General features: G+C 40.9%; 1 protein-coding gene across 1 annotated transcript; it reads left to right on the top strand.

Annotated features, from left to right (window-relative positions):
• Nucleotides 1–937: 937 nt before the first annotated feature.
• Nucleotides 938–26,042, top strand: PCCB (propionyl-CoA carboxylase beta subunit). The gene is made up of 15 exons (XM_009284949.2): nt 938–973; nt 1,067–1,186; nt 3,520–3,588; nt 5,504–5,560; nt 8,186–8,299; nt 10,276–10,386; nt 10,720–10,828; nt 11,767–11,887; nt 15,874–15,955; nt 18,143–18,266; nt 19,649–19,756; nt 22,931–23,031; nt 24,252–24,350; nt 24,574–24,667; nt 25,768–26,042. The coding sequence occupies exons 1-15, from the start codon at nt 938–940 to the stop codon at nt 25,887–25,889; spliced, it is 1,467 nt and encodes a 488-aa protein (XP_009283224.2). The 3' UTR covers nt 25,890–26,042.
• The last annotated feature ends 1,590 nt before the right edge of the window (nt 26,043–27,632 follow it).

Below are 27,632 nucleotides of genomic sequence, written 5' to 3'. Positions count from 1 at the left end.
GTCTTTTCAGTTTAGCGCAAGGACCTAGTGGTACCACGATGGCTTGTATGCATCAAGGAGGTAGTAATAGCCGTTCATGTGAAGACTACATGAATGATCAGTTCGCCCATCAGCAGTTTCCCTCCTGCAGTTATACAACATCTGAAAAGTTACAGGCTCCCTGAGTTACGTTTAGGACACTGACATACCAATATGCAAGCATTTCTGCATGTCTAGGGGCCCCAAACATCTTATGTCATGTTTTGTATAAATTAAATCTATGGCTTACATTAGTCTTTCCTGCATTTGTTGATTTTAATGAACTTTTTGACCTACTGGTTAGAAGTTCTGTAGAGAAGCCGAGCTGTGTTTTAATGTCATGTTGAGGTAGGGTCATACCATCCCCTAAAGAAGGCAACCCAAGTGCCCTGACCTTTGTAGACAGATGCTTACCTGGGTTCGAAATAACAAATTTGTTTGGAAGGTTAAGATAAAAAGAACTTTGCAATCATTTATTACTACGTGGCATCATTAGTACTGAGCAAGGGACATGCATATCTGGTCAATTGATTACGTTCTTGGCCCTTACTCTGTTTTTGCCTATACCAGAAAAAAGAACAAGAGGATTTTGTCAGAAAATCCCTGCAGGCTGTCGTCTTTCCATTTTCCTCTCATTTGCTGCAGCCAGATATTGAGTGTGGTGGATTGAGCCTTGAACTGTTGGTAAGGACTGGTTTAGCTGTGGAAGGGTTCCATGTTTAAGAATAGAACAAAGGCCTTAATAGTGACATTTAAATGTGCAGGCAAAAATAGCTGTGATGCTATTATATCTTGTTGAAAAGACTCTGAGATTGTTTCCTTTATCTTGTGGTAGTGCTGCCTTTTCAAAGTCTGGCTTGCATTATGTTTGTTTTTAAGGAGGATAATCACTATATAGGCTATTTCCAGCTTTGGGGGCATGCAGTTGCTTAGTGGACCAAATGTAGCAGATCAAGTGAGGCTATGTTTACTTAAACTACATCTGCTGGTGGTCAGTAAACACAGCCAGAACCACCTGATGGCTATATTAATTGTTGCTCCGTTTCAGGGAAAGCTGACAGCAAGAGAACGAATTCTTCTGCTGTTGGACCCCGACAGTTTTGATGAATATGACATGTTTGTGGAACACAGATGTTCTGACTTTGGGATGGACTCTAATAAGAATAAGGTATTTTTATTTCATATAACTCTTGTTTCTTTGTCCTCGGCTGCTTAGCCAGCCAGCTGGTTGAAAATAGGCTCTTCTGTTCACATGTAATTTATTTTATTTGTTTTGTTTTCTTTCTTTTTTGTTTTGCAAATTTCCTTTTATTACTCTCAGTTTCCATTTAACAGCTTACATGGTTTACTTTTCCATTGTCTAACTTGATACCTTTTTTATAAGGTCACCTGTTTTGTTCAAATACCTCCCCGGATATTGTCTTAGATCTGTATTTTAAATAATAGAGGAGGCTGTAGAGCTTTGTTGTTACAACTTTGTCAATCAAGTTGATAAGGGGAACAAATACGGGTAGATACTTCTGCCTCCCTACAGTTAACATTAGAGTTATAGGATGAAATAACTCAGATCCATATTTATTCCTGCCAAACTATAGTGTCATAAAATCCTTTAGGGCCTTAAAATCTGATACGTTTGGAAATTCAAGCATTCATACTGGTCTGTTAGCAAGTTGCAATATGCTTGCTTACGCAGTTTTCAGATACGGCCATGCATCCTAAACCAACATGGTACATGAGGTTCATCATGTAGAGGAAAAGTCTGTGTCCCCCTGAAGTCTCTCACCATGACATTGATGCCTGATGAATTACTCCATGGGAAAAGTATTTTTTTGCAATTTAGTGCAGAAAGGACCAACAAACATGCTGGGATGTGTAGGTGGCTAGTGCAGATGTGCCTGTTCAATGTGAATCTTCCTGTAGCAAAAGACCCTATTTGCTGTGGAGTATTCTGGTTTGGGGTGTGGTGAGAAGCTGCTCCGTATGTCCCACTGCCCCATGCTGTACACAAAAACTACAACTTCTGTTTATGCAGTTATTAAACCAGTTCATCAGTTTTCAGTCCTTCCAAGTTGCAGGGCTGCATCCTATCGATGAGGGAGGGATCAGCAGGCTTCCACCATGAGCAGCTGGGGCATTGGGAACCGGCAAAGGTGAAGGATTTGTTTTTGTTCCAGTAGCCAGGAGACTGATGTGACTTGGTGCTGGGAAGGATGGCGTATTAGACCTTCTCCCCTCTCAATAAGTGTAGGAGCAAACGTCTTTTCTTCTCTAAGTAATTTTTTACTCTGTTCCCCAGCAAACTCAAATAACTGCTGTGTTGCCTCTCATCATGCTACTCAACACTGCATCCCACAGTGCTGATAACAAATTGCTGTTTCTGAAGTTAATGAGGAGCAGCAAAGTCCTGAGAGTGACAAGAGGGTTAATTTTTTCCTTGTCCTTCAGAATTCACCTTTCAGTGAGATGCAGATTGTGTTTACAGAGCACAGTTTCACAACAGATGACCTGTGGCCAGTGAGCTGGAATATTAGTTTAGCATTTAATTTTTCTGAGTTCCTGGAGCTTTCTGAAGGTAGGGTAAGACTTGTACTCACATGCAGGCCGCTCTGCAGGCTGCCTGGGCTTTTAGGAGTCATCTGTGTGAGGCAGTGGCTGGAACTACAGCTGTGTTTCCTGCTGTCCTCTGTGCCAAGAACCATGAATTGGTAGCAGTGCTGTCTGTGCAGCCTGAGAAAAGTCCCCACACAGGTATGACCTTCCTGAGAACAGATCACCTCGAGCATAAATGGCCCTTAGAGTGGGCCCTGCGCGATATACTCTTTTTTTTTTTTTTAAATACCAAACAGCAAAAAGCATTTAAATGCCTGGAATTCCTTTATGACAGCCCAGTAAAGTTCCTTTTCTACTTTTCTCTTGAAAGACTTCTATGTATTTCCTTTACTAAAAAGTGAGACAACATAGATGAGCAGATTTTAAGATTCACAGGCTCCATTTCCTCTTCCAACTCTTTCTTCTTCCCTTATTTACAGGGTGAAAAATGGGACAGGTCACGTTGAAGTATTTGAGGTGACTGTAATTATATTTTTTGACCTTTCCAGGGTTGTTTTTTTCCCTGTATAAACACCTCAAGAAAGGTTTGTGTGCTGTGTCCGTTCTTTCAGAAACATCAGGTGGTCCTAATAAAAGGTACCTCCTGTCTCTAAGGACATGATTTGCCTTAATTCCAGATGTGCTGAAGTTTGAAGGGAAACTGCAAAATTCACTAATCTTTACGCTGATACACAACTAATTTGTGATATTACCTCTAGTTTTCCTTTCCAGGGCTGGGGGAAATCTTTGTGGAGCCCCCACTGCAAACATGAAAGACCAGTCCTCTCGGAGAATCAGTCTTTGCTTTGACTTAGTACTCAGTATAAGTTTGTGGGTTTTTTAGTGGATGTCGTTGCTGCTTTGATTTTTTTAATTATTATTTTTAATTAATTTACTTGGTTTTTAATGCAGTATCCTGGAGACAGTGTGGTGACTGGCCGCGGACGGATTAATGGGAGACTGGCTTATGTTTTCAGTCAGGTATGGTTTTGCTTGTTTTTTAAATAGCATGAACTTATCCTTTGAAATAAATTCACAATAGTTTAGTGTGGCCATGTAGTAATGTACCTGTTTACCTTCTACCAATAAGCATAAGACAGATATAACATCCTGTGGGAGGAAGCAGGGCACCTTCAGACAAGAAGCAAAAAAGAATTTGTAAAAACTTTGTTGGGTGATAGATGCAGTTGTGACAAGGGTGAGATGAAAAGAGTGAAGAACGCAGAGCCAGTGGGAATGTTTTGAAAAAACAAACTGTTATTACTTCAGTGTAATATCATTGGATATTGATATGCTGAGAGACTGGAGGTGTCCCCCAAAAACACGTTTTTGATAACCAAGAAGTGAATTAATGGAGAAGTCACTGAGCACTGCGTGCTTAAAGCAATTGCAAGCTTTGACTCTGTCCCTGCAGTTGGATGTGTGTGGATGAGCTCCCGCAGGCGTGTGGAGACCTGCAAGTGTCGGTGAAGGGCTTTGCAAGTTCGGAGAACCACCTTCTGGGTTTCAAGCTGCAGAATGGGGGCTGTTTGCTGGAGATGTCAACTGGAATTGCAATGAGTGGAATTCATGATAGAGGGCACTTGAGCAACCTTGAATTGTTTCTCAGGTTCGAACTCTCTGATTAGTTGAAGGGATTGTGATAGTATATAAATAGATAGATAAAATATAAAATATACTTTTTATGTTAAAATATAACTTCTATATTAAAATAAAAATATTTGAGAGGAAACACCATAGGTAGAGATTTATCTTTGTTTGTCTTAACACAGTGAAAGAAAGGCTTTCTTTCAGATCATTGGTAACTGCTTCTCTGTTCTGGGCCACAAAGTAGCCTTTGTTCAATTTGCTATCATGGCCAAAATGATTGTTGCTGTATGACCTTGGAGCAACTCGTACACCGTGCCTTTTTTGTCTTGGATGTGTAGTTCTTCCAAGGAAGGGCACTGTTATGTGGGCCTGAACATAAGGTAGGAGCCAAACACAGACCTTAATTTTAGAAGAACACAAGTAGAGGGCAGTTTTTGTATTAAAAGAATTGAAATGTGTCCTTTCATGATACACCTCTTTTTTTTTTTATATATATATATTTATATTTAAAGACCTTTTTCCCCTCCAAATCGAGATGCCGCCTGAGATGTTCCTTCCTTTTTGGTTCAACTGCTAGTCATAGTCATGCTGTTCTCTGTCCACACAGTTTTTAGCACTTCTTTGAGAGTAAGACTCAGTGGGAGTGCATCAGTGAAGCTCACCAGAAGTTGGCTCTGGGCTCTGTTGGTGCCAGTAGGTGTCAATATCCTCTTTCTCTTCTGGATCAGCCCCAGGGCCTCGTGTTGCTTGTTCGAGATCTTGCTGCTCAGGCCCAGGGGTAGCACCAACAGTCAGTTTTGGCTGATATAGTCCCTATAGCACCCATAAAAGAGTAATCGACTCTTGGAGCATAACTCCTGAATATAGAACAATGGCGCATTTTCAGTTTTTTCTTATTTCTGCCTGTTTGCAGGCATATCTTACTGCTGACCCTTGCAGTGGGACACTCCTCACAGGTGAAATTTCTCCAGATTACTCCAGTATTGATAATGTCCATGAAAGAGGAACATATGTTGGTAGAAAGAGAGAATGTTTCTGTGAAGCAAAAAAAAAAGCAAATGAGACATAGTAAGTTTGTGATTTTAACATAGAATCCACTGGAAAATGCATATAAAAGATCTTTTTACTTGTAAAGAAGGCTTGCATTGAACAGGATTGATCTGCAGGCTGCACTGAGGGAGTCAGGTTGTTTTGGAGCAGCATACCAAATATAGAGCATTGTAGGATTATACTATTTACCTGCAACATTTTACAGCATTTTCTGAAATGATTCTTTCCCTAATCTGAAAATTTGTTTTCCCTCCAGGATTTTACTGTATTTGGAGGTAGTTTATCTGGAGCTCATGCACAGAAGATCTGCAAGGTAATATTTCACAGGAGAAAATAGTCAGTGTTCTTTTTTTTCAGTCTGTTGTGTTAATGACTTTGGAGAAAATGGTTTGTGACTGACTTTAGTGGACTCTGGCGTATGTCATGGCAACCTGAAAATGCCTGCCTCCTCATGTCAGTTAAGATGTGAAAGCACAGGTGAGCAGACAGGTACCCTTTGGAAGCTTTTCAAGTATAAGAGAGCTTTTCCAAGTAATACACACTTTTTGTTTAAAATAAGTTGCCTTTTCTACTGTGCTACAAAAGACAAGAGAGACTTGCAAAGTACAAATATAAATTAACTAGCCATTGTCTACTGGAGAGATGTGAAATGACTTGGGAGAAACTTTTTCCTATAAACAGTGCTATGTGGAAGTGTGCAATATTTATAAAAAGCAAATGTAACAAGTAGAGAATCTGAAGATAAGCAGTTTTACAACTTGGAGGTCACCTTGATACTCAGAGCTTCTGTTATCAGGCACTTGTGGCTATTTATTCTCATTTGTCTGCTTGTCTCACTGGAAAAGCTGGTGTCTGAATCCCAAGGGTGGGGAAGACAAGAACTTTTTCATGCGTGAGTGTTCAGTGGTATGGGCTGGTGAAAACTGCCTGAATTTTTTTGCTATGGAATCAGAAACAAGGGTTTTCGTGCGCAAGGCCTTTTCTCCTGATGGAAATAACTACTTTTTGGCATAGACTTCTCAGCAGTGAGAAAGTATAAAACTAGAAAACATGAAGACTTTGAGCTGGATAATAACTACTTGGCTTTACCAAGTCTTGATACTGGGAAAGATTTGATATTACCCTTTCACATCGGGGCTTTGCAGTGTCTCTTTGTGTTGGGGAGGGATGTAATGGTACTGGACCACTGGGATGCTTTCTACTGTTTTTTTGATCCCTTATTTCTAAAGAAGCAGGGAGAGTGCTGGTAGTTGAACTAGAAAAAAATGTGAGTCCTTCCTAGTTGGTACTGTTCTTGGTTGGCATCAACGTCAGTAGTAGGCTCTAAAGTTTGAAGGCTCTAGATGCATCAGTTGCTTTGGGGCTCAGAGTCTTTGAGGCTGCAGCCTGGGCAGTGGAGAGCTCAAAAAAGGGTAGTGGCTGGGTAGTGTGGTTTCTGTCTCCTTTTAGTTCTCTTGTTGGGCTGAATTCTGGGAAGCAGAAATCTGTTCTAAGAGAGACGATCTTGGCTCCTGCAAACCTTATCAGTGGCTTAAGGGATGTAAAATGTCATGGAACATGGAAGTGAAGTTGTTCTCCCATAGCTGGACTTCCCTGGAGATCTGCCTCTTTGGTGGTAATCATTTCCCATTTGGGATTTTTTCCTAGAGTTGCAGAGAGGTAGCAATATTTGGCATCTTGCAGCAAAGCTCCAAACTAGGTGGGTCTGGGCTACAGGTTGCCTGTTACTTTTGCAGAAGAGCCTTGTGGTCTTCCAGACCACGTTAAATGCCTGTAGTGGTTTCCCTGAAGCAGTAGAGATTCAGTGTGACTCTTTTGAGAGTAATATGTGCCCACTTATGGTGGGGAACACTTTAAAGCCTGTGTTTGCATCTATGATGGCATGTTTCAAGGCAATTGTTGAGTCCATGAGATGAAGAAAAGTGTTTTTGAGAATGAATCCTGAAATGTTCCCTACAAATACCGTAGGCTAAACAATGTCAAATATATGAACACATTCTCAGTAATCTGAATGTGCATATTGATGTGTGTTTTAGGAAGAACTTCAGTGTCTGGAAAAGCCTTGAAATAAATAATTATTCCACATATAAGGCCCTGGAAAATAGCAAAATGCTTCAGTGAAATTGTTTCACTAACCTGTCCTGATAGGATGACAGGCCTTCTAGGAAGAAGCAATAAATGTCAACTCAACTAATTTTTAATAAGGCATTTGATAATGCCTTGTGTAACATTCACATAAGCAAATGAGGCCACTTGATGGTGCTTAGTCTAGAAACATGAAGGGAAGTATGAAGACTGAAGGGAGATTTGAGGTACTTGAATGTTTCTGAATGCAGAGGCAAAGTAGTAGTTAATTGCTCTCCCTGTCTACTATATATCAAGAAAGAAGTAATGTTTCTAAATATCCGGAGGAAAGATTTAGTTTAGTCTTCTCAAAGAACTTCTAAGAAGGATAATCAAGCATTAGAATATACTGCTTAGGGAGATTACACAATCACCACTGCAATAAACTTTTAAGATCCGATTAGACATATATGAGGGAGTGTTTAAGGTGCAGTTGAGACCTCTTATGAACGGGGAGAGATTGGACCTCTCTGGTCCAAACTCCTGTGGTTGTGTCACTTAGCACAGGATTTGGATAATGCAGTGTGAGCATGGAGATGCACAGCTAGTAAGGCAGATAAATATTAAAGGTCATTAGAGGGTTTGAATGTGTATCTTTTAGCCTCCAGTCTGAATGAGTCAAAACATGATACCCCAGTAAGCAGTTAGTGACTGTGATAGTTAATACAAATGAAGGAGAAGCTGAGCACTATGTAGGCAGTTCAAATTCTGGCACATATGGATTTTTTTCTGGGGGATGTACATTTTGGGGGTTGGTTGCTTTGGGATTTTAGCTTAGCTAGGTCAATAATGAGGAGTTTGTATTCATCACCAGGTCATGGATCAAGCTGCCATGGTTGGAGCACCCGTGATTGGGCTGAATGACTCTGGAGGAGCCCGTATCCAGGAGGGAGTGGAGTCCTTGGCTGGCTATGCAGATATATTTTTGGTAAGTAGGCTGCTGGATGACCAGGAAGCTTGGCATCCACAAGATGGACAAAGTCTTCTTTACTTAAGTCAGTGTTTGTAAGTAAACTTTTAGGTTATCATCATCCTATTTCAGCCAGTGTTGCCTGGTAGATAAAGCAGCATATATGAGGGCTTGTGAGACCCGGACTGTCCTCTTCGTTCTCTTCTTGGCTTTGGGCAAGTTACTGTACCTTAGTTCCATTTACCCATCTGTTAAACAGGGGCATGCTGAGCCTTGTAAAACACTGTGATCCAATGAAAAGCTCTGTAGGAGTTGCGCTATATAGTGAGCTTTGTCATAAGAATGAAAGAATAGGCAATTTACTTAATTGTTTTAGGGTTCTCTTTCAATTAACTTTCTGACTCACACTAATGTATAGATTGCCTGTGTGGGGATGTAATTTCTCTCAAGTGTTTTTCCGTTTGTCTGAGACAGGCATGCTGTAGTTCAGAGGGTGTTTTGTTAGGTGACTGATGGTTGTGATCCACCACCAGCTGTCCCCATGTCTCCTCTGAAATACAGACATGTTAAGAATTTCACACAGCAGATTTGTTTTCAATAGGGCTGATAAAAGGTGAAAGGTTTCCACTGCAGAAAAAGGGACTTAAAGTAAATCAAACACTATGCACTTGAAGAAAACTTGAGAAAGTCGGATCAGAAGCACCAAGTGCCTGTTCTGTCAAGTTGGTAGGTCAGTGGGGGTTCTCTTTCAATTAACTTTCTGACTCACACTAATGTATAGATTGCCTGTGTGGGGATGTAATTTCTCTCAAGTGTTTTTCCGTTTGTCTGAGACAGGCATGCTGTAGTTCAGAGGGTGTTTTGTTAGGTGACTGATGGTTGTGATCCACCACCAGCTGTCCCCATGTCTCCTCTGAAATACAGACATGTTAAGAATTTCACACAGCAGATTTGTTTTCAATAGGGCTGATAAAAGGTGAAAGGTTTCCACTGCAGAAAAAGGGACTTAAAGTAAATCAAACTATATGCACTTGAAGAAAACTTGAGAAAGTCGGATCAGAAGCACCAAGTGCCTGTTCTGTCATTGGTAGGTCAGTGGGGAAAAAAGTTTGAGGGGAATAAAAAAAGATGATGCAAATCTGAGGTTTCTGTTCAAAGAATGGTACGCAGTACAACGGGACTTGTTAACCTTACCGTTTGGGGACATCCAGTACTGATTGGACTGGTGAAAATTTTGTCTTTCTACGATATTTTTGTGGTTAATGCAAGAATTTTTCCTCTAGACACACTACTGATCTCCCCCCGAAATGACATCATTTTATATGTCTACAAAACACGCAGTTTTAAAGTAAGTGCACAAAACATAAACATGATTGTGCTTTCAGTAGGAGTGCGAACAGGTGAGATGACAAGTTAGATGCTAACAATCTTTTGGGTTAGCGCGATCTGGGATGACACAGTTGAGCAGTTGCAGAAGTCAATTGTAATCCAGTTGAGCAATGTAAACATTTTTTTGGACAACATGCCATCTATATTGGTGGACAGCAGTAATTCACCATTGTATAAAACTCAAGCCAGTGCAGGAATCTGATTTTAAAAGAATTTCTGCCACAGCTGGTTAGTAAAGCTTACTTCTACCTCTGAGCAATAGCATACCTATATGTTCAAATTTCAGATATATGCACTTCTCACCACTCCAGGCTCAGTGAAGTTTTTGCCCCTGCAGCATCTGTTGAGGTTGCACATTCCATCTTCCTTTGCAGTCATTGCATGGTATATGAAATCAAATGTATGGGAACAGAAAGAAGCAAAACAGTAGCAACAATTATTTTAGTTCTATTTGCATCAAGACATTCTGTCCAGATATTTGTCTCCCAGTAAATAAAGCAAGCTGTCCTCTTCTGTTTGTGATTGTGAATTCATGCAGAATCTGTGCACAGACTTAAAGATGCACTTCCTTTGGTAAAACTAGATGCCTGCCTGTTCTATTGCAGAGAAATGTTCTGTGTTCTGGGGTAGTTCCACAGATCTCCCTCATTATGGGTCCTTGTGCTGGTGGAGCTGTGTATTCGCCTGCTTTAACCGATTTCACATTCATGGTGAAGGTAAGGGTGGAGTATATCCTGATCTGCTGCTGGTAACATTGATCAGACACAAACTGACCCCACATGAAAGGGTTTTTTTTGAGATGGTCTCCTACTTTGGATCAAGTTTGTTTTTCATGCAAAGTTAAGAAAAACTTTCCCAAATAACTTGTGGATAATTGCATTTTCTATGGATTTTTAATAAAATACATTAAGGATTTTGAAGAAAATTGGCCCTATGTTCTACTGTTTTCTTATTTTGGGGAAAGTCTCTAGAGACTGTGGCTTTTCCTTAGGTGCTTTTGCAGCTTGGGTCTAGCATTTACTGTGTTTTTGCTTTTTTCCCTCCCCCAGGATACATCCTATCTATTCATCACTGGCCCGGATGTAGTTAAGTCTGTTACCAATGAAGATGTCACCCAAGAGCAGCTTGGGGGTGCGAAGACGCACACTGCTGTATCTGGTGAGAGCTGGGTAGTTTACTTAACATACTAGTCACTCTTCAAAGTAAATGACATAATTGTTCTAGCTAAACAGCTGATTGTCTAATACAGATTTTAGTATTCATGGGTGTCACTTGAGCCTAAGTGATAAAACTCTACTTAAGCACAGGATCTACTCTCTATAGGGCTCTCTTGTTGATCCTTTTCAGTAATGGAAAACAAAATAGGAAAAGTGGGAGTGTGGGAGAGTTCTGGGATTTAGAAGAGAAAGTGGCAAATCCACAAAAGATTCTAGAAGTGGGAAGGTTGTAGGAGGGCAGGGCTTAGCAAAGCAGGCTTGGGGTGGTGCGGGTTTTTCTGTTTGTTGTCCAGAAATTTGCAGGGGTTGAAAGATTCTTAACAATCCCTTGTTTGCTTACTAACATAACCGATTGAACTTCTTAACTATGAACTGAGTGGCAATGTGAGATTAAGTGCTTTTTTCTTTTCCCTCTGGGAAAACTTGGTGACTCATGAATCTTCTTGAGGCTCAAAATGACTGTGGGATCTCAAATTCTATCTGAACTGAACTGGTGATGAACCAAAACCACAAACATAGATGCTGCTCAGATCCAGCATTTATAGAAGAACTTGTAGTCCAAAGCTTGAGTGCAGCACAGTAACCTGGATTGAATTCCAGAAGGCTGGGATCCAGCTAGGTCGGTGACAGCTGAGAAACCAGTTTACATTATTTTAAACAGGAGATCAACAATCCAGACCTGTTAAGGAGGAAGTCTGATACAGCCATGCATTTTCTAGATACTTTTAGCTGGTCAAATTTGGTGGCTTAAAACTCGTGATTGTTAATAGCTCGGGTTTAAAAATTCTTGCTGTTACTTCTTTGTATCTTTATTGGTACGTACTTGAAAATGAAACCTTGCAAAATAATTTCAGTAACAGCTTAACTGTTTCTTTCCAGGAGTCGCGCACAGAGCCTTTGAGAACGATATAGATGCTTTACTTAATCTCCGAGAGTTCTTTAATTATTTACCTCTTAGCAACCGTGATCCAGCGCCAGTCTGTGAATGCCATGATCCCAGGTAGGAGGAGACTGGCTGAGATCTGTGGTCTCTGTCCACCAAATTTCATTGCTTCTCTGGCTCAAGGAGTGTAAAGAAATGAGTGTTTTGTGCCTGGGATCTTGGCTGATAATTCTGCATTGTGGGGTGTGAATATGGGAAGTGTTTCAACATGCATGTGTGCATACATACGTGCTCACTGATAGATTTAATTTTTTTTTATTTTCTGAAAGCAATGTTATGCAGGCTGTGTCCAGAATATGGGGAAAAGTAATCTCTGTACAGATGTCACAGTCCCTTGAAACAAGCGAGGCAGAAGATAGCACAGTGAACAAAAGTGGGGAGAACTTGCCCTGCTTTGTCAGTTATGGGTCTGTTGGGTAAGTTCTGCTCATTAAGGTTAGAGGTGGGGAAGCAACAAGGAGGCAGAGGAGGCAGAAGGTTTTATGTATTAGGTACTTGTCTATCATCAGGCTCATTGTGTAGTTGGCAACATAACAAAGGAAGGACTTGAGTCATTTCAAGAGGGGAGAAACGGCGACTGTCTGGATTTTTATCAGAGAATTTTTCCAAGAGATAGAGGGGCAGCCAGAGAGCCAGTACCGGGCTGCTTGAGTAGACGGCCTTGCTAGTAGAGTTAAAGTCGGAGAATGTCAATGGAGCAAAAGCATTTTGACCTGAGATCCAGTTGCACCCCCAGTTCAGCCCTTTCTGTAGGGAACCCGTAAGAGGTTGTTGCCCCCTCCTGTATGGGAGCTGCTCCTGAATTTGTTCCTTTCAGTTCCACAGATGTGTGTGATCTATGTCTTGTGGTTCTTACACGTGTGAAGGTTTTAACATGTGAGTTGGGAAGGTTATCTTCTCTTCATGCTTCACTGTTCTTTGCAATGTCTTTGAAACAATTTGTTTGGGGAGGTTTTTTTGGATCAATTTTACAAATCACTGCTCTGGTACCTGAAATACATTGTTCACTATTAGAGAAATAAATTTGCCAATTGCTTTTAGAGAATGGTCAGACAGGTCAATTAGTTACTGGTCCTAATTTTTTCTAAGATGTTGGTCTTCAGGAGTTTAATAAACTTGAAGACTGTTCTGGTTTGATAGTGACAAACCAAAGCAAATCTCTTCTATTATTTAGTAAATTTGGAGGATTATCTCTGAGGTTATCATGTTGTTTCTAAGCATTCAACAAGTTGTACTGGGATAATTACCCTCTCTAGACTTGAATGTGATATTTTAATTTCATTATAGAAACAACAGTCTGTTCTTTTTTCATCAATGTATCTCATAATAGGCGGTTTATTTTCTTGTGAGAAGCTGTCAGTTACGTTGTAGCTATTAAGGTATGAGAGATTAGTTCTTTATTTTCTTAAGGGAGACAATCTCTTATGTAGTGCCAGATACATTATTGGAGGATCACAGTATAATAAATGCTCAATAGTTTGTACTAAGAACTTCAATTTAGTAGTCTTTGTACATGTGAAGACAGATCTGTTTGTTAAATTTGCCTGTTTTTATAGCAGCATCTCCAGTATTTCTCCCATTTGTGGTCTTAATGCTTACATTGGTAATATTTCATCTGGACATACTGACGTCTTAATAGACTCCTTTTGCTTTGAATTGATGTGTTTGATCCTTACCACTGCTCCAGTCAAAGCCCATTCCTCTAGAGTAAATTATTTCTCATTGCATCATTTTCACACCACAAAAAATTGCCACGAATAATGCAAATTAAATGTAATGTACTTTTGTCTTCATTGTTAAGTCTGGAAGCTGGTGGGTTTTTTTTGTTTTGGTTGGTTGGTTTTTTCCCTAGGTGGGTAGGTTCTTTGTGGTGTTGAAAAATGTCAGTCTCGGTTGCTGAAGCTTCTGTCGGTTGGAGTTTTTGATGTCAGTGGCCTGGGTTCTAAAGAGTTAGAAGGTTCCTTATAGTACCAAGTTGACTAATGGTGAATATGCCCCCTCCCTTTGAAGGGTGTCTAGTTCATTGCATTTGGTATATTGTAGGGGGTGATTTTACCTTTATGTGTCTTTGACTATAAACAAATTTCGTTTCCTCTAAAGCCTGAAGTGTGCATACAAATTTCTGGAGGAGGTTATTACCAATTCTTGGTAACCGAGTACGGTTTCCCTTTTGTATTGAATGAAACCCAATATTGATCTGGGTGAGAGTGTCTCAAGCTGTCGCAGGCTTCAGATGACTGCTTTGATGATGAGCAGCAGTTCCTTCCTGATAAGCGGGATCTGTAAGAAACACAGTTCTCAACCTCGTAAGTCCAGTGACTCTGCTCGCAAGCTCCAGATGTCCTTTATCTGTAATGATTTGAAGGAGATTTTGAAACTTGTGATATCCTGGGTAATGCCTTCGTTTTGATGGTGGTTATTCATTTTAATGCCGTTATAATTTCCCTCAGTACTCTACAGCACTGTGAATTTATGGGAGCAGTAATTTCATTTTTCCACTTTCCTTATCCTTTGGGTTACCACAGGTAATGGACAGAACTTAGAGCACATTCCTATCATCTACTCTATGGACAAGAAAAAGTTTTACGGTCTTTTGTAGTTTGGGGTTTAGTATGTTAAAATTGGTTGCTTTCATCAGATTAAGGTTTCATTATATCATTTTATGGAAGTATTTGCATGCATTCTCTTAATCATGTGGAAAAAATACTTGAAGTGTTGCTGCCAGTTTTATTCTATTAATAGATGTATCTCACTCTCTCGGCAAGGAGTTGTGCCTCTCCAGTCCTGTCTATGTGAGGGAGCACAGAGACAGCCCTGGGGCTTGCATTATTAGTTTTTGCCTGATTTTGACAAACTGCAGATCACTTCCTTCAGTTTTAAATCGGGTGTCTAGAGCCTTGTGTTGTCTTGTTTTAAATGTACTAAATCATGGCATTGTTAAAATAGTAATTCAATAAGAACTCCACAGAAACACCATTTACAGACAGTATTTTTATGGACTAGCACTAAACAAATACAGAACAGTATTTTTATGGACTAGCACAAATATAATACTCCCTGAAGTCTTCTCAGTGGTGACTTATAAAAATTGACACCCCCCACCGGGACTGTGAATGAATCCAAAGACCCAGTGAATGCTAACATTTGTAGGTCCTTAATGAAGCTAATGTGGTCAAAGATGGGGGTAACTGATAGTGTCAGCTGCTAACAGGGAGGCAGCATTTTTGTTAAATGTAAAGCTCCACCTGAAGTGCATCACTGTTGAGTTAAGCAGAGTAACAGTAAAGATTCTTTAAACACAGCCATTAAACTGAAGAAGGTGAGAGTGGATGTTTTCCCCACCCATGAACCTCTGCTTGTTTGGTGGCAGGGGAAATAAGTATGGAAAGGTTTCCTACGGCTAAGTGTATTCGAAACCACAAGTGCACAACGTGGGCAGGGAAAGGATCGGAGCTGTAAACGTGCAGCTCCTAAACTTTGTGTGCACAGTAGATCCAGGTATATGACAGGAAACCTTGCTCTGCCGTTGGGAGAAACCATTTTGGCTGTCCAGCTCTAAGGACTGGAGCAGGCTCTTCTGCTTCTGCCGCTTGACGCTTGTTCTACCAACTCCTTTTCCACGTTGCCAACTTGTGCCCAAACGCAGTGTCCAACATGCCTCCAGTGCCCCCTGCAGACTGCCATTTGTAACATTTGCCTGCCTCTCGAGTTCCCTGCTGTGATACTCAGCATGTGTAATATTAGGCTCTTCTAGTCAAAGAGGAGAAATAGTATTTCCAGGAGATGGTTTCATAAGCAGAGGTGCCTGTAGAAGAGATGTCTCCTTCAGGAAGAGGTCGGTCAGGCTTTTGTCCTCCTGGTGCATGAGGGCTCAGTGGCCTGAGGCACAACTGGCTGAGGTGAAGAGGCCTGTTTCTCTTCCCCATACTTGAGAAGCAGTTTCCATCAAGTCTCAGAGAGGTGGAATTGTTTGCCCAAGTTGTTTCTCTTGGTATTCATCTGATCTGTAAATACTGTTGCTCACGCTTACTTACTTTCTGCAGTGACCGTTTGGTTCCTGAGCTGGACACAGTTGTCCCAATTGAATCTACTAAAGCCTACGACATGCTGGATATCATACACTCCGTAAGTCTGCTCGTGTGAGCATTCTTGAGATTAATAAGGATATATTAAGGATATATTATGTTCTGTGTGTAAATAATTGAAAGAAACAGATAGAATGGCACTGAAGATTTTTTTTTTTTTTTTTTTTTTAGTCTTTGCAAGTTACTATTTTTACCTGTGCAGTAGCCATGAACAAAGGGACAACAAAAACTGCAGAAGAAAAGATTTTAGTAGATGAAAGGAATCCTAAGATTTGTTTTCAGGATGCGTCTTCTTATGCTGCATGCATAACTGTACAGACGAAAGATGCTGTAATTCAGTTTTCTCTCTGGGCTCAAAACAACCCCCTGCTTTGAGTTCTATCACTTGCCTCCCTCCCTGCACCTTGTTACAATGGTCTTGAATTCTATCGCTTTTTTATAAAAGGTGATAAACTACATAGAGTGTATTCAAAGATTTACCCTTCTCTATTTATTCTAAGAGACAGTTACGGACATGGACGGTACAAGAATATATTTTTTTAATTACAAGTCAAGCACTCAGAAGCTTGGAAACTCCAATACTAAAGTTTCATTAAGTGAGGCAGATCTCCTGGGAGGGTAGCAGGGAAGAAAGCATCTTACTATTTTTTAAAAACCCTGAAAGCCAGTATCACGATATATAAATAATGGAGGTTTTATTAAAGCAGCATAGGCAATGCTGATAATTCTCTTGCCTAACTTTGAGTACTTCACTTCTCCAGTTGTAACAACTTACTACGTGATAAACGCTTGGGCAGAGAACATGGTTGTAAAAGAAGTTTTATCACATGGAACTGTTACAGCCCCCTGCAGAGCACCCTGAGAGTCTGAATTTTGAATATTAAAATTTCCAGCTGCTGCTTCTACCACCCAGATGTTGAGTGGCAGATGACCCAGGGTTCTGAGGTGGATGATGAAGCTGAGTAACTCCACTTCACAGGCAGCATACACAAATGGTGTGTGTGTGGGGGGAGTTCAGCTGTGTTTGTAGGACCTTTACAGATTATCCCTTCTGCTATTTTATTTGACTGTCTCTCCCCACACGCTCATTCAGCTAACACATTTCAGTTTGCAGCTGGCTGCATTAGGCTCATTTTAGTGGAGAAAGCAAGCTCAGGATGTTTTTAATCTCTGGATTCTTCCATTCTGAATTTTAGTACTACCTGTTCCAAGTTAAAAGGTGGCATTTAAAAAAAAAAAAGCTAAGTGAGTTAGGAGAAAAAAAAATCCTCCCACAGGCTTCAGAAGTGTTAAGGAAGGAAATAAACCTACTTTAATAATACTTACATTTTCCACAACTTTTCATTTGCCTCAGTCTCGGAAATGACTGGCAAACTGCAGTCTGTATAGGCAAAGTTGTCATAAACAGTTGAAAACAAGGAATTCTAGTAGAAAACACTAGGCAGCCATGTATAGGTGTCGCTACTGCTCCACTTATAATTATGATCTTTTTTGAACTTGTGAATTTTGATACTGCGTTACACACCAGTGGATGTCACTTTGCAGAGCACACACTGGAACCTCAGCCCCAGAGAGAAGCGCAGCTACCAGGGATTCGTGGTTCCAGATAGATGTGTTTGGTGTAGTGTGTGTATTCCTCCAGTGCAGATAAAAGTGTTTGTTTCTCCGTTCTCTATCGTATGCACCGTCAGTGACTTCGGGGGAGATGCACGCAGCGACGCATGCTATATTGGTCTCTGTTAACTTCCAAAGAAGTGCTCTGAACTTCCAAAGAAACAGAGTATATATTAAACATGTCGTGGAGAGTTTCTGAGCTCCATAAAGTACTATTTGCTTTTTATCACTGGAAATTGTTCTTTAAAAGTGTAGTTTGCCAATAATTAAGTTGCGAGAAAGAAGTCCTTGACATCTTGATTTGAAGTTTTAATTTGTTATAAGCTAGGAAAAAAGGCTCACTACAGAGGAAATGTCATAAAGATGTTCTCTGATGAAATGCTTAAGTGGCAGTTCTGATAATAAGTAAATGCAGCACTAGTTATGGTGGAATGAACCTTCCTGGAATGAAGGTTGCAGAGAAGATTAACAGGTTTCTTTTTTTCCTTAATTCTGCAAATTCTGAAATGTTTTAAAAGTTCTGATACTAACATAACTGATTTTGTGTTTGCCTGTGTATATAAATACACATATATGACCTCATAAGGGCTCTGCCTAACTCTCACCCTTGCAGATTGCTGATGAAAGGGAATTCTTCGAGATCATGCCTTCCTATGCCAGAAACATTGTTGTTGGATTTGCCAGGATGAATGGACGAACTGTTGGGATGGTGGGCAACCAACCCAAAGTAGCATCAGGTTAGAGTTAGCTGTGCGAGTTTTTAACAGTGTTTGTGCCTCCTCTCTGTTTCGTCTTTTTTTTGCATGCTTTTTAAGGCTGTCTGGCTATGAGATTAACTGCTTACGTTTTGTATGGTCCTCCACTCATTCTCACTATGTTTTTCTACCACTTTCTTTGTCTTGAATCTCATTGTAATGCAGCCGTGACATGTTAAAACTAACTGAAAAACAGTTAATTTCTTTAGTGGATCAACAAGGTGATCTTGCTCACAGGTAAACTAAACAATTGCTGTATCCAGCACAAGAGCAGTGGTAGGAGCACATAAGCAGGGTGGGTATGAGACCTGTTTGGCAGCAGCCTGCAATTAAGCGGGTTAAGCATAATATGGAAACTACGTACTTACTGCCACAGCATTAAAACACCTAAAACTCTTCTGTAGGGTGAGGTAACTTTTTTTTTTTGGCTATAGCTAGAAAAATGCAAAGCTTTTAGACACACAAGTGTGGGGCTCTTGACCTCAAATAATTTAGATATGAAGGTACAACATGTAGCTATAGCCAAGATCGTCCTTACGTTTTTAACTGTCGAGGGATTTTGGTTTCTCTCCTAACTAGGTAATTTCTGAAGTGACTTTCACTAATCAGGACTTTCTGTTTCGCTCCTTGTTTTTAAGGTTGTGCCTTTTTGTTTGGGAAAATCAGATGACCCAGTATGATGTTCTATTCTTTTGATAATCTTTATAAGATATGACTATCAAGACACTAGACAGTCAGCAGGTTTTAATATTACTTTAGTCTTCGTTTGATATTCTCAATTTTAACAAACATTTTTAATGTTTCCGATAGATGCTCTTATACAAAATGCGTTTAGGTTTTATAATACCTAATAATACAGTTATTATATATACCACATAATATAGTTCTAAATGGCACTGAAACAGAACATGAATACTTTGCAGCATGTTTACAAAAAATGCTGATCTTTCTCAAAATATTAGTGGACTTTTTTGAAATTTTTTTTTTAAATGGAGAACTCTCTAGCCTTTCAATATGACTGATCTGAAAGAATACCAGCAAAGAGAAAATTACAGAAAAATACTTTAAATTACAAGAATATAACTTAAACTGCTACTTTTGGGGATAGAAAGCTTCTGTGCACAGTGGTCAGAAAAATGAAATGAGTGCCTGTTGAATGTAGCTTGTACTCTAGTCTTAGTTCTAAACCAGCAAAACTTCATGGCAGATGATCGCCACATTATCTACAGATAAGCTTTTGATTTGTTTTGTTTTAAAGACGACAATACAGCTAAAATAGAGCCTGATTTTGACGTTGCCTTGAATCACTGCCATTAGCAGATCATTGGAACGGTTAACACCTTACCCTGTTTTCTTCACTTTAGGGTGCTTAGACATAAATTCTTCTGTGAAAGGAGCCCGCTTTGTTCGTTTCTGCGATGCTTTCAACATACCTCTGATTACTTTTGTGGATGTTCCTGGATTTTTGCCAGGTATGCCTTGCCATTATATTTCAGCTAGCTGCAGGGGGGTGGTGGTGTTAAAAACCCCTTTTAAAAACTCTGTGAGACGACCTTTACTGTAGTAGACTTAAATAAGCCAAGTTTTAAAATGCCACTTTTTGGGACAGAAACTCTGTAATCTAAGTACAGTAGCCATCACAAACGGATATTGAAATATGTAAAAAATTGCAGAAAAATGCAGTAAGCGCCTAACTATGCCACTAATACTGCCATCAGTGTGTTCTGAGATCACAAAGCTTTGCTGGGCTTCACTGAGGAGGGGGCCAGTTCATGCAGTAAGCTAATGCTGAAGCATTTAGCAGTCTGATAGAGACACTGGGATGACCAGTTTGCCAGGGCTGAGCGTGGGTATATCGTGCTCTGGAAAGCTATGTCCTACTGTCTGGAATCGCAGCACAATTGCAAAGCTGTTGACTGTGGCCTGTCCAAGAAAAAAAAAAAAGTATTCCCTGGAGATGCTGCCCTTGTCATAAATGGTATGGAAGTTACACTGTTTTCTTTATTACAATGAGACTCCATGTCCCTTTAAATGCTCAGCTGTTTTATTTATATGCCTGTATGCTGGATAGTGTGGTAGCAGAAGGCCCAGCAGAGACTGTACCTTCCTGAGAGGCAGTGGAAATCAGTCCAACACACTGTTTCTTAGTCCTCTGGACAGGATTTTGTGATTGCGCAGCACTCCCGATTCTCCTGGGGGCAGGGAGGCCACTGGTCGAAGCAGTGCTAGGAGTGGCAGTTGAGGGTACTGTGAAGACGCATTCCAACAACATCTGCTCAGCACTGGAGTTACTGAACTAATACAGGCCCCTGTTGCTATCCAAGCTTTGCTGTGGCAAGAGAAACTGTCTACCTCATCCGCCAGCTTCATCTGCTGTACTTAATGCCCAAATGTGTAAAAGGATGAAGCTGGGGGGGGGAAGTATGTCCTTGGTTGCCATTGATTCAGTTATACACAAACCCCCTCCCTGTATCTTTGAAAGCTTAGGTTCTTTCATGCTCCAAGGCACTTTTTTCAGATAAAAATGCCCATGATTTAGAAGCTTTGGGTAAATCAGTAAGGAAAGGTCCGAGATTTGACAGCACAGGCTATATGAGCAGTTAATGTTAAAATGACCTGTTAGAAAACAGATTGTGAGAGGAATATAAAAGTTATACTGATAAACATGCTGTCTTTCATACAATTGAATAGAAGGTTAAAACTTGTATAAACCAAGGTTTACCTCAAGGCCTCTACAGATACTAAAGCATCAAAATATCGCTAGTTAACATTCCAGTTGTTATTTTAATACAACGTATTTTGCATGTTTTAACAATAAGGCAATACAGAAGGCTTAACAGAACCTTCCTCTTCCCTCTTGCCCTCTCTCCTTTCTCTCCTGCTGTAGACACACTTTCCTTGTCTGAGGTGGACCAAGCAGCAGCTTAGTTCACTTCAGGGGCCACTACAGCAATCTAGATTTGGACAGTTGCTGAGAATTCAAGAACAAAGCTCTTCCATACAGCCAATGAAAAGTAGTAACTTAATACTGCATAATAGAATGTTGGTTTAAAAGTAGATAAATGGAAGATAAAAGTAAAGAGAGGAGAGCTGAGGCTTGATAGTGATCCTAAACTGTTGTATTTAAAGTTTGACAAGACTAGTACATTAGCATTAGAAATTTTAGATTAAGTAATAAATTCTGAGGGTGTTGATCACCTAATTTCCCTGTTCAGTAGAGAAGAAGAAAGAATCTGTCGCACCGGCTCACAGAGGTGTACAAAACATCTCACAGTGTTAGTGACCCGAACACTTTAAATAGTCCCCAATGTAATAGGTGTGCACAGAGATGGCATTTAAGGCATTCATATCCTGTAGCTGGATAAAAACACATTTAGAACAAGTTTGGGACTGAATCTATGGCCAGAAAAGAGTTTATGTTAATTGGCCATGGATGACAGTATAAATAGTTCAAGTAACAGTTGAATTGAGCTTACGCATGAGGCATTTTAAGTGACTGGCTACTCTGTTCTAAGCATGAATTAGAAACTAAGGCTGTGACTAGACTATAGGGTCTGCGAGTGCTTCCCAGCTTCTGGGTCTGGGTTGAGCGTCCCAGCTGTGTTCAGACTGCTGCTTGGGATAAGAAGATGTGGCTGTTCTGATTTCTGCTGCTGGGAAGGTTCTGCAGGCTTGACAGGTCCCACTGGCTGGAGAGAAATACAAGAACCAAAAGTGAAATTGCAGTTGAGAAGAGACATTTGTAAGTGTAGGCATGAATTACTAGACACTCAAATTACACTTGAGAGGAAGCATTAAAGTCAAGCCGCCAAACAGACTATCAAGTAAGTTATTTAAAAAAAACCTCACAGAAGAATTTTTACTTAAAATCTTACTTTTTTTTTTAAAAATCCATTAAAAAGATCCCAAAGTACTCTAAGAGGTTATCTCAGGTGCTGAAAGCAAAAGGCAATAGCTGGATAAACTGCTCGAAAGTAATTGTAGAGTTATATCCAGTGGTCTGAAATTCAGAAATCCTAGAAATAAAGTACATGGGATTGCCATTTCCAAGTCAAGTCATGTAGGCTTGTGTTTGGGACAGAACTGTGTTGAACATCCTATAAAATGGATGACTTGCATTCTTATCTGCTCCATATGACCATTCTCCAGAAGCACCTGCTGTGAGAATCCTTCTAGAGGAATTCATGCTCTGTCTTTTAAGGTCCATCATTTTGGGCTTGCTTGAAGGAAGACTAGAATAGGTCTTTAGTATGGTAGCCAAGCTGCCTTTCAGTATGGTGTAGAAAAAAGGGGGTTTGGAAGAGTGGGTTTGTGGGGAAGTGAATGTGGGTTGTGTTTTTCACTGCTAGTCACATTTGGAGTCTTGAAAATGATGTAACTGTATTTTGGTCCTAGGAAGATACCATCTGGTGAGCGTTACAGTTCTGTGACCTTACATACAAATATGTGCTGCTTTTGGCGAGAGATTTTTTCGTAGAGTTGCTCAGCATCTTGGAGAACATCACCTGGATATTACCTTCTCCTGGATATTAACATGGCTCTGGTTGTTGTTAGGTTTGCTGCCGGTAATGGATGATGACAATTGCCAAACTCCATATGGGGTTTTTGTTAGTTCCCTGGAGTGAAAAAAATTTTGTCATTTGTAGGTACAGCACAGGAGTATGGTGGAATCATACGTCATGGTGCAAAACTACTGTTTGCCTTTGCAGAAGCAACTGTGCCTAAAATTACTATCATCACCAGAAAGGTAAGTTGGCACAATTCCATGGCGTTCTTTTGGAGTTCCTGTTTTCACTAGTAGCAATTTTAGTTATGCGAAGCTTTGTCCATCTGCCCCACTTCTGTTTTCTATTGTTGTCACATCTCTGTTTGTCCCGTCTGGTGACACCTCTTCATGTCAGGTTACAGGAGGCCATTTCTTCTATTCTCAGACTATTACCTCAGTTCCTTCATTCCTCTTGTCTCTGCCCTCCTCTGAAATCGCATGTTTTTGCTCTTTGCTTTCTCCCTGGAGTGCCTTCAGTCAAGTATTTGTCCTCTGTCACCCAGCTTGTCTCACTGAGGACATGCCATCTGTCTGCACACAGCAAATCCTTGCGATCTTCTTTCTCTATTCTTGCCATTCTTGTCTCCTTTTCCAAAACCAGTGCCGACTGTATCTTTCTTCTGCTGTGTCTGCAGATTTAACGCTCGTGTGGCTTCTCTTCTTCTATACACTTTTGCTACAGTCTACTTGATTTTCTTCCTTTCTCTTTTTCTATAAGGTACCTGACAGCATGCTGCCATAAGCTCCGGGGACTTTCTGGGTCCTAAAAGGCTTAGCTTTTTTTTTTTCCTTGCTGGTCTGCCCCTCCTGCTTGTTTTTTCTGATAGGCTTTTGACTTATCACGGCAAAAAAGAAAAAAAGAACTTTCCCTCTTTCTGTTCCTTTGCCTTCTCTGATTCTTCTGAATATTGCCATCCTTTACTTCCCAAGCTTGCAGCCTTGCTGTAGTTTTCAGTAATGCCTTCAAACAGACTCTACTGCAGTTGCTCTGCAGTTCTGCAGTATCTGTTCATCACTGCTGTCTGGACCACTTCCAGTACCAGAGTGGAGCGCTGCAGAGTCAGAGTCCTGCATTCCCTGGCCAGGAAATTCCAGTACCATGCCGACTGGTTTGTTTGCGCCCATGTGCAGGGTGTAGGTTAAGGCCTGGTGTTCCAGGTATATGCAGATTCCTCTTTATCTGCCATCAAGAATGGTCTTAGTTACCAACAGCCCCCTTCCTTGCTCTTTTGTGGTTCTAGTTGAAGAGATGTCTAGTCTTAGGAGACTGTTGTAGCAAAATGGAGACGCTCATGCTCTCCTTCAGGTAAAATTGAGCCCCACTTGCTTGTCTTTGGAACAGTAAAAGCTGCAAGAGGAATGTAGGCTATTGCTGCTGCGAGGTCACTTCACGCTAATTAATCCCTTTGGTTTTGTTCCAGGCCTATGGGGGTGCCTATGATGTGATGAGTTCAAAGCATTTAAGAGGAGATGCAAATTATGCCTGGCCTACTGCAGAGGTGGCAGTGATGGGTGCAAAGGTAAGTCCAGGCTGCCTCTCACACTGGTGTGCAGCAGCCATCAACACCTTTATCGTGGCACAGAGGTGGCCTAGCAAGACGAAGACAACTGGTATTTTCCCTGAAGCAGCTTACTGAATGCACGCTTGTATACTGTGGTGGGGGGAAGGGGCTGGTAAAGCGGACAGCTTTCCTCTGTATGGGCTGAATTACCATCACTGACCTGTAGGCTTTATCTTTCTAGGGTGCTGTCCAGATCATTTTCAGAGGAAAAGAGGCAGATGCAGAGGCAGAATATGTGGATAAGTTTGCAAACCCCTTTCCCGCAGCCATGAGAGGTATGGTTATCTTGCACATTGTGTCCCCTGTTTGAGTTTGCCGTTGCACGTAGATAAATTTTTAGCTACTGAATAAATTTTTTGCTAATGAATAAGTTAGGCAAGACATTTGTATGCGAGTCAGAAAGTGATATGGTTACGTGATGTTTAACCATAGCTCGTGCATGTGAAGGAAGAACACATCTAGACACAAAACACATCTTCAGATGGAAAGAGACTGGTGAGATGTGGGGATGGCACTGAAGAACTTATTTTCAATTTTGTAGATATTAGAAAGCATCTCAAAACTCAGCCTTTTCCTTAAAAGTACAGGTGCTTTGGCCATCTATTTGACAGTCCTAGATGCAGACCAGTGGCCTTAAGAAAGGGTCAGAGTCTAGTTCAGTTCAGTGATGTTCCCCAGGACGCTTTGGAGTAAATTTTCCCACTGTTTTTACTTCTGAATTTTACTTCTAGCTTTGAAGCATTAACTGTGCTCTCCAAGGCAGTTCTGTAGACTCTGGAGTCAGCCAGCATAACTGGAAACGGGGAGGGCTTACCCTGTTGATCGGTTTTGTACTTCATTTAAATCCTGTTAATAGTGCCACACAGCTGGGAAGACTTAACCAAGCTGTTTTCCACCACAGCCAATATGTACATTATTGCTCCCTGTGGTTTTGCAGTAGACTATTACTATTACTGCTGTTTGAGCCAGAAAAAAACAGATGCCTGCACATGCAAAGTCCAGGGATGTCTCTTCTAATCAACACTTCTGAACCTTTAAATCATACTAATAGTAGTAGATGGAAGGAGATGGTATGTCTAAAACTTTGCAGTAACAGGTGCAGTACTCAGTGAGTAAAGCCCCCTCCCTTAACATTTTTTGGCTTGCTAACTTTTGCAAAAATTAAAAGAAGCAAATGTTTCTAATTTAAAAACTACTGACACAGGAATATTTCCTTTTCAGGTTATTCTAAATTATTTTCTTAAGTTAATTTGTAACTTGTCAACTGTTTATTCCAAATATTGTTTTGATTTTGCTAATTTATATTACAACCTAGATTTAGAAGGCTGAGAGGCAAACACTTCATGTGTGTGTGTGTGTTTTTTTTTTTAAACAGGTTTTGTTGATGATATCATCCAGCCTTCGACCACCCGCATGCGCATCTGCCATGACCTAGATGTCCTGGCTAGTAAAACACAGTCCAATCCCTGGAAGAAACATGCTAATATCCCACTGTGAGTGTGAGGAGGGGCTTGGCCATGCTGGAAGACATGGCAGTATTCTGAACACAAATGCTCTGTTTAAGTGGAGGTCTACTTTGCAACGGAAATACTTCTTTTCATTTTGATTTTGCTAATGACCATCAATAAATCATATTACATATCTCATTTAGTTTGGGGTCTTATGAGTTCATCTCTACAAAGCCTTTTTGATGGGTTAATAATCAACACAACCTGCAATGCCTGCTGCAGGCGAGCTGTTACTAATTGCTTGAGGTCAAATGCTCCCTTGGCTCCTTCATTCCATAGGCCCTGGAGGTGGCTCAGACAGGCAGAGCTGCAGTGATCTCTCACTGCTGAGAAGTCAGACCCCCGTGGAGTTCAAGTCTAACCCCTGGGTCCACCTTTGGAGTCTGACTCTACTTCCTGCACCACAGACTCAGGGAGAGAAAAGTCCTGAGCTTGGATTTCAGTGCACTGGAATCCAGGCTTTGCTGATCTCAGACTAATCCATTCTGTTCCTCTGCTACTGTCCTGAGTTGCAACTTTTACATGCAACACTGGGTCTCAGGTTGGTATCAGTGACCTCCAGGCTGTGGGCACAGGTGGGATAGAGGAGATGGAGCCAGCCTCCTCTTGAAGGACAAGCGACAATGCGCCCAAATTGGAAAAAGGACAATTCTGGTGGGACATAAAAGTTCTTCTCCCTGAGCGTGGGAGGCTTTTCTCCCTCAGCAGAGGGTTGAAATAGAGACCTCCAGAGGCCCCTTCCAGCCTAATTTTTTCTATGAATATTTGCCAGACTTGCAAGGAACCACTGCAGTAGATGTGACTACTGATCAGCCCTGGGCCTTATGCTCACTTTGCTCATTAGAAGCTGCATTTTAACTACAGCCCCAGAAGGTAGTGAGTAATGGCTACCGTCATGTTTAGCACTACTGCAAACAGCTGCCAAGCACGTGAAGTCCTGTAATGGCCTGTCTGTTGTAAGTAACCTCAGTAATTAGTGGCACTATATTAAGAACTACCATACCTGCAACACTGCAGCTGCTTCTGTTCACTCCCCAAGCACATGCCTGAAGTGGAAGAAAGATAAGATGGCGACTTTCCAGGTAGCATCTCTTCCCAGGTGGGTGCAGCCAGTGCCCTAGTGAGTACAGCCATGGAGCTTGGAGCCTGTACCTGCGGGGTCAAAAAAACCCAATCGAAAACCAAAAGGCAACAACTAAAAATCATCTGAAAACACAGTACAAAAGGAGCATTTCAAGCATTCAAGCTCCACAGATTTTTGTGATGGCTAGAGGCAATGCATTCAGGTTATAGATACACTGTCTATCCTGGCTGCAAACACATTTAAGCTAGCTGCATGAATGTACCTGGTTGTATCTCAGCAGAAACACTCTGAGCAGGTGCCTGTATGTACTGCCCCAGGGAACAGAGCTGGCTGCAACTACAAGGGAAGGTAAACTGAAATGTCATTATGCTGCGGGTCACTGCCATGGAGTGAGTTCTTAGTTAATTGTGAGAAAAGGTGTAGCCAGAATTTGTAAGGACCAAGAGGATTTTTCAAAGGTAATTAGCAGCTGAGAGTGGCTGGTGGCTGTCCCAAGTTTAGAGGCAAAAGCTGTTTTAAGTGAAGCGATACGCACATAGTTTCTTCAGCTTGCAGAGTCAGGAGGAGACACCAAATGGGAAACCCAATCGTCATTGTCACAAAGAAAAAAGTACCACCTTTCTTAATTGTTTCCTGACCTCATTGGTT

Source organism: Aptenodytes forsteri, unplaced genomic scaffold, assembly GCF_000699145.1.
Source record: "Aptenodytes forsteri isolate BGI_AS27 unplaced genomic scaffold, ASM69914v1 Scaffold679, whole genome shotgun sequence".
Classification (NCBI taxonomy): Eukaryota; Metazoa; Chordata; class Aves; order Sphenisciformes; family Spheniscidae; genus Aptenodytes; species Aptenodytes forsteri.
The sequence above is the reverse complement of the archived record's forward strand: the minus strand, read 5'-3'. Positions and strand labels throughout refer to the sequence as shown.

What these genes read in the sequence shown, in the direction of transcription:
- PCCB (XM_009284949.2), top strand. Translation starts at nt 938, where the DNA reads ATGCAGTTGCTTAGTGGACCAAATGTAGCAGATCAA. An exon ending in GACCAAATGTAGCAGATCAA is followed by an intron (nt 974 to 1,066) that starts GTGAGGCTATGT and finishes GCTCCGTTTCAG; the next exon opens with GGAAAGCTGACAGCAAGAGA. An exon ending in CTTTCCCGCAGCCATGAGAG is followed by an intron (nt 24,668 to 25,767) that starts GTATGGTTATCT and finishes TTTTTTAAACAG; the next exon opens with GTTTTGTTGATGATATCATC.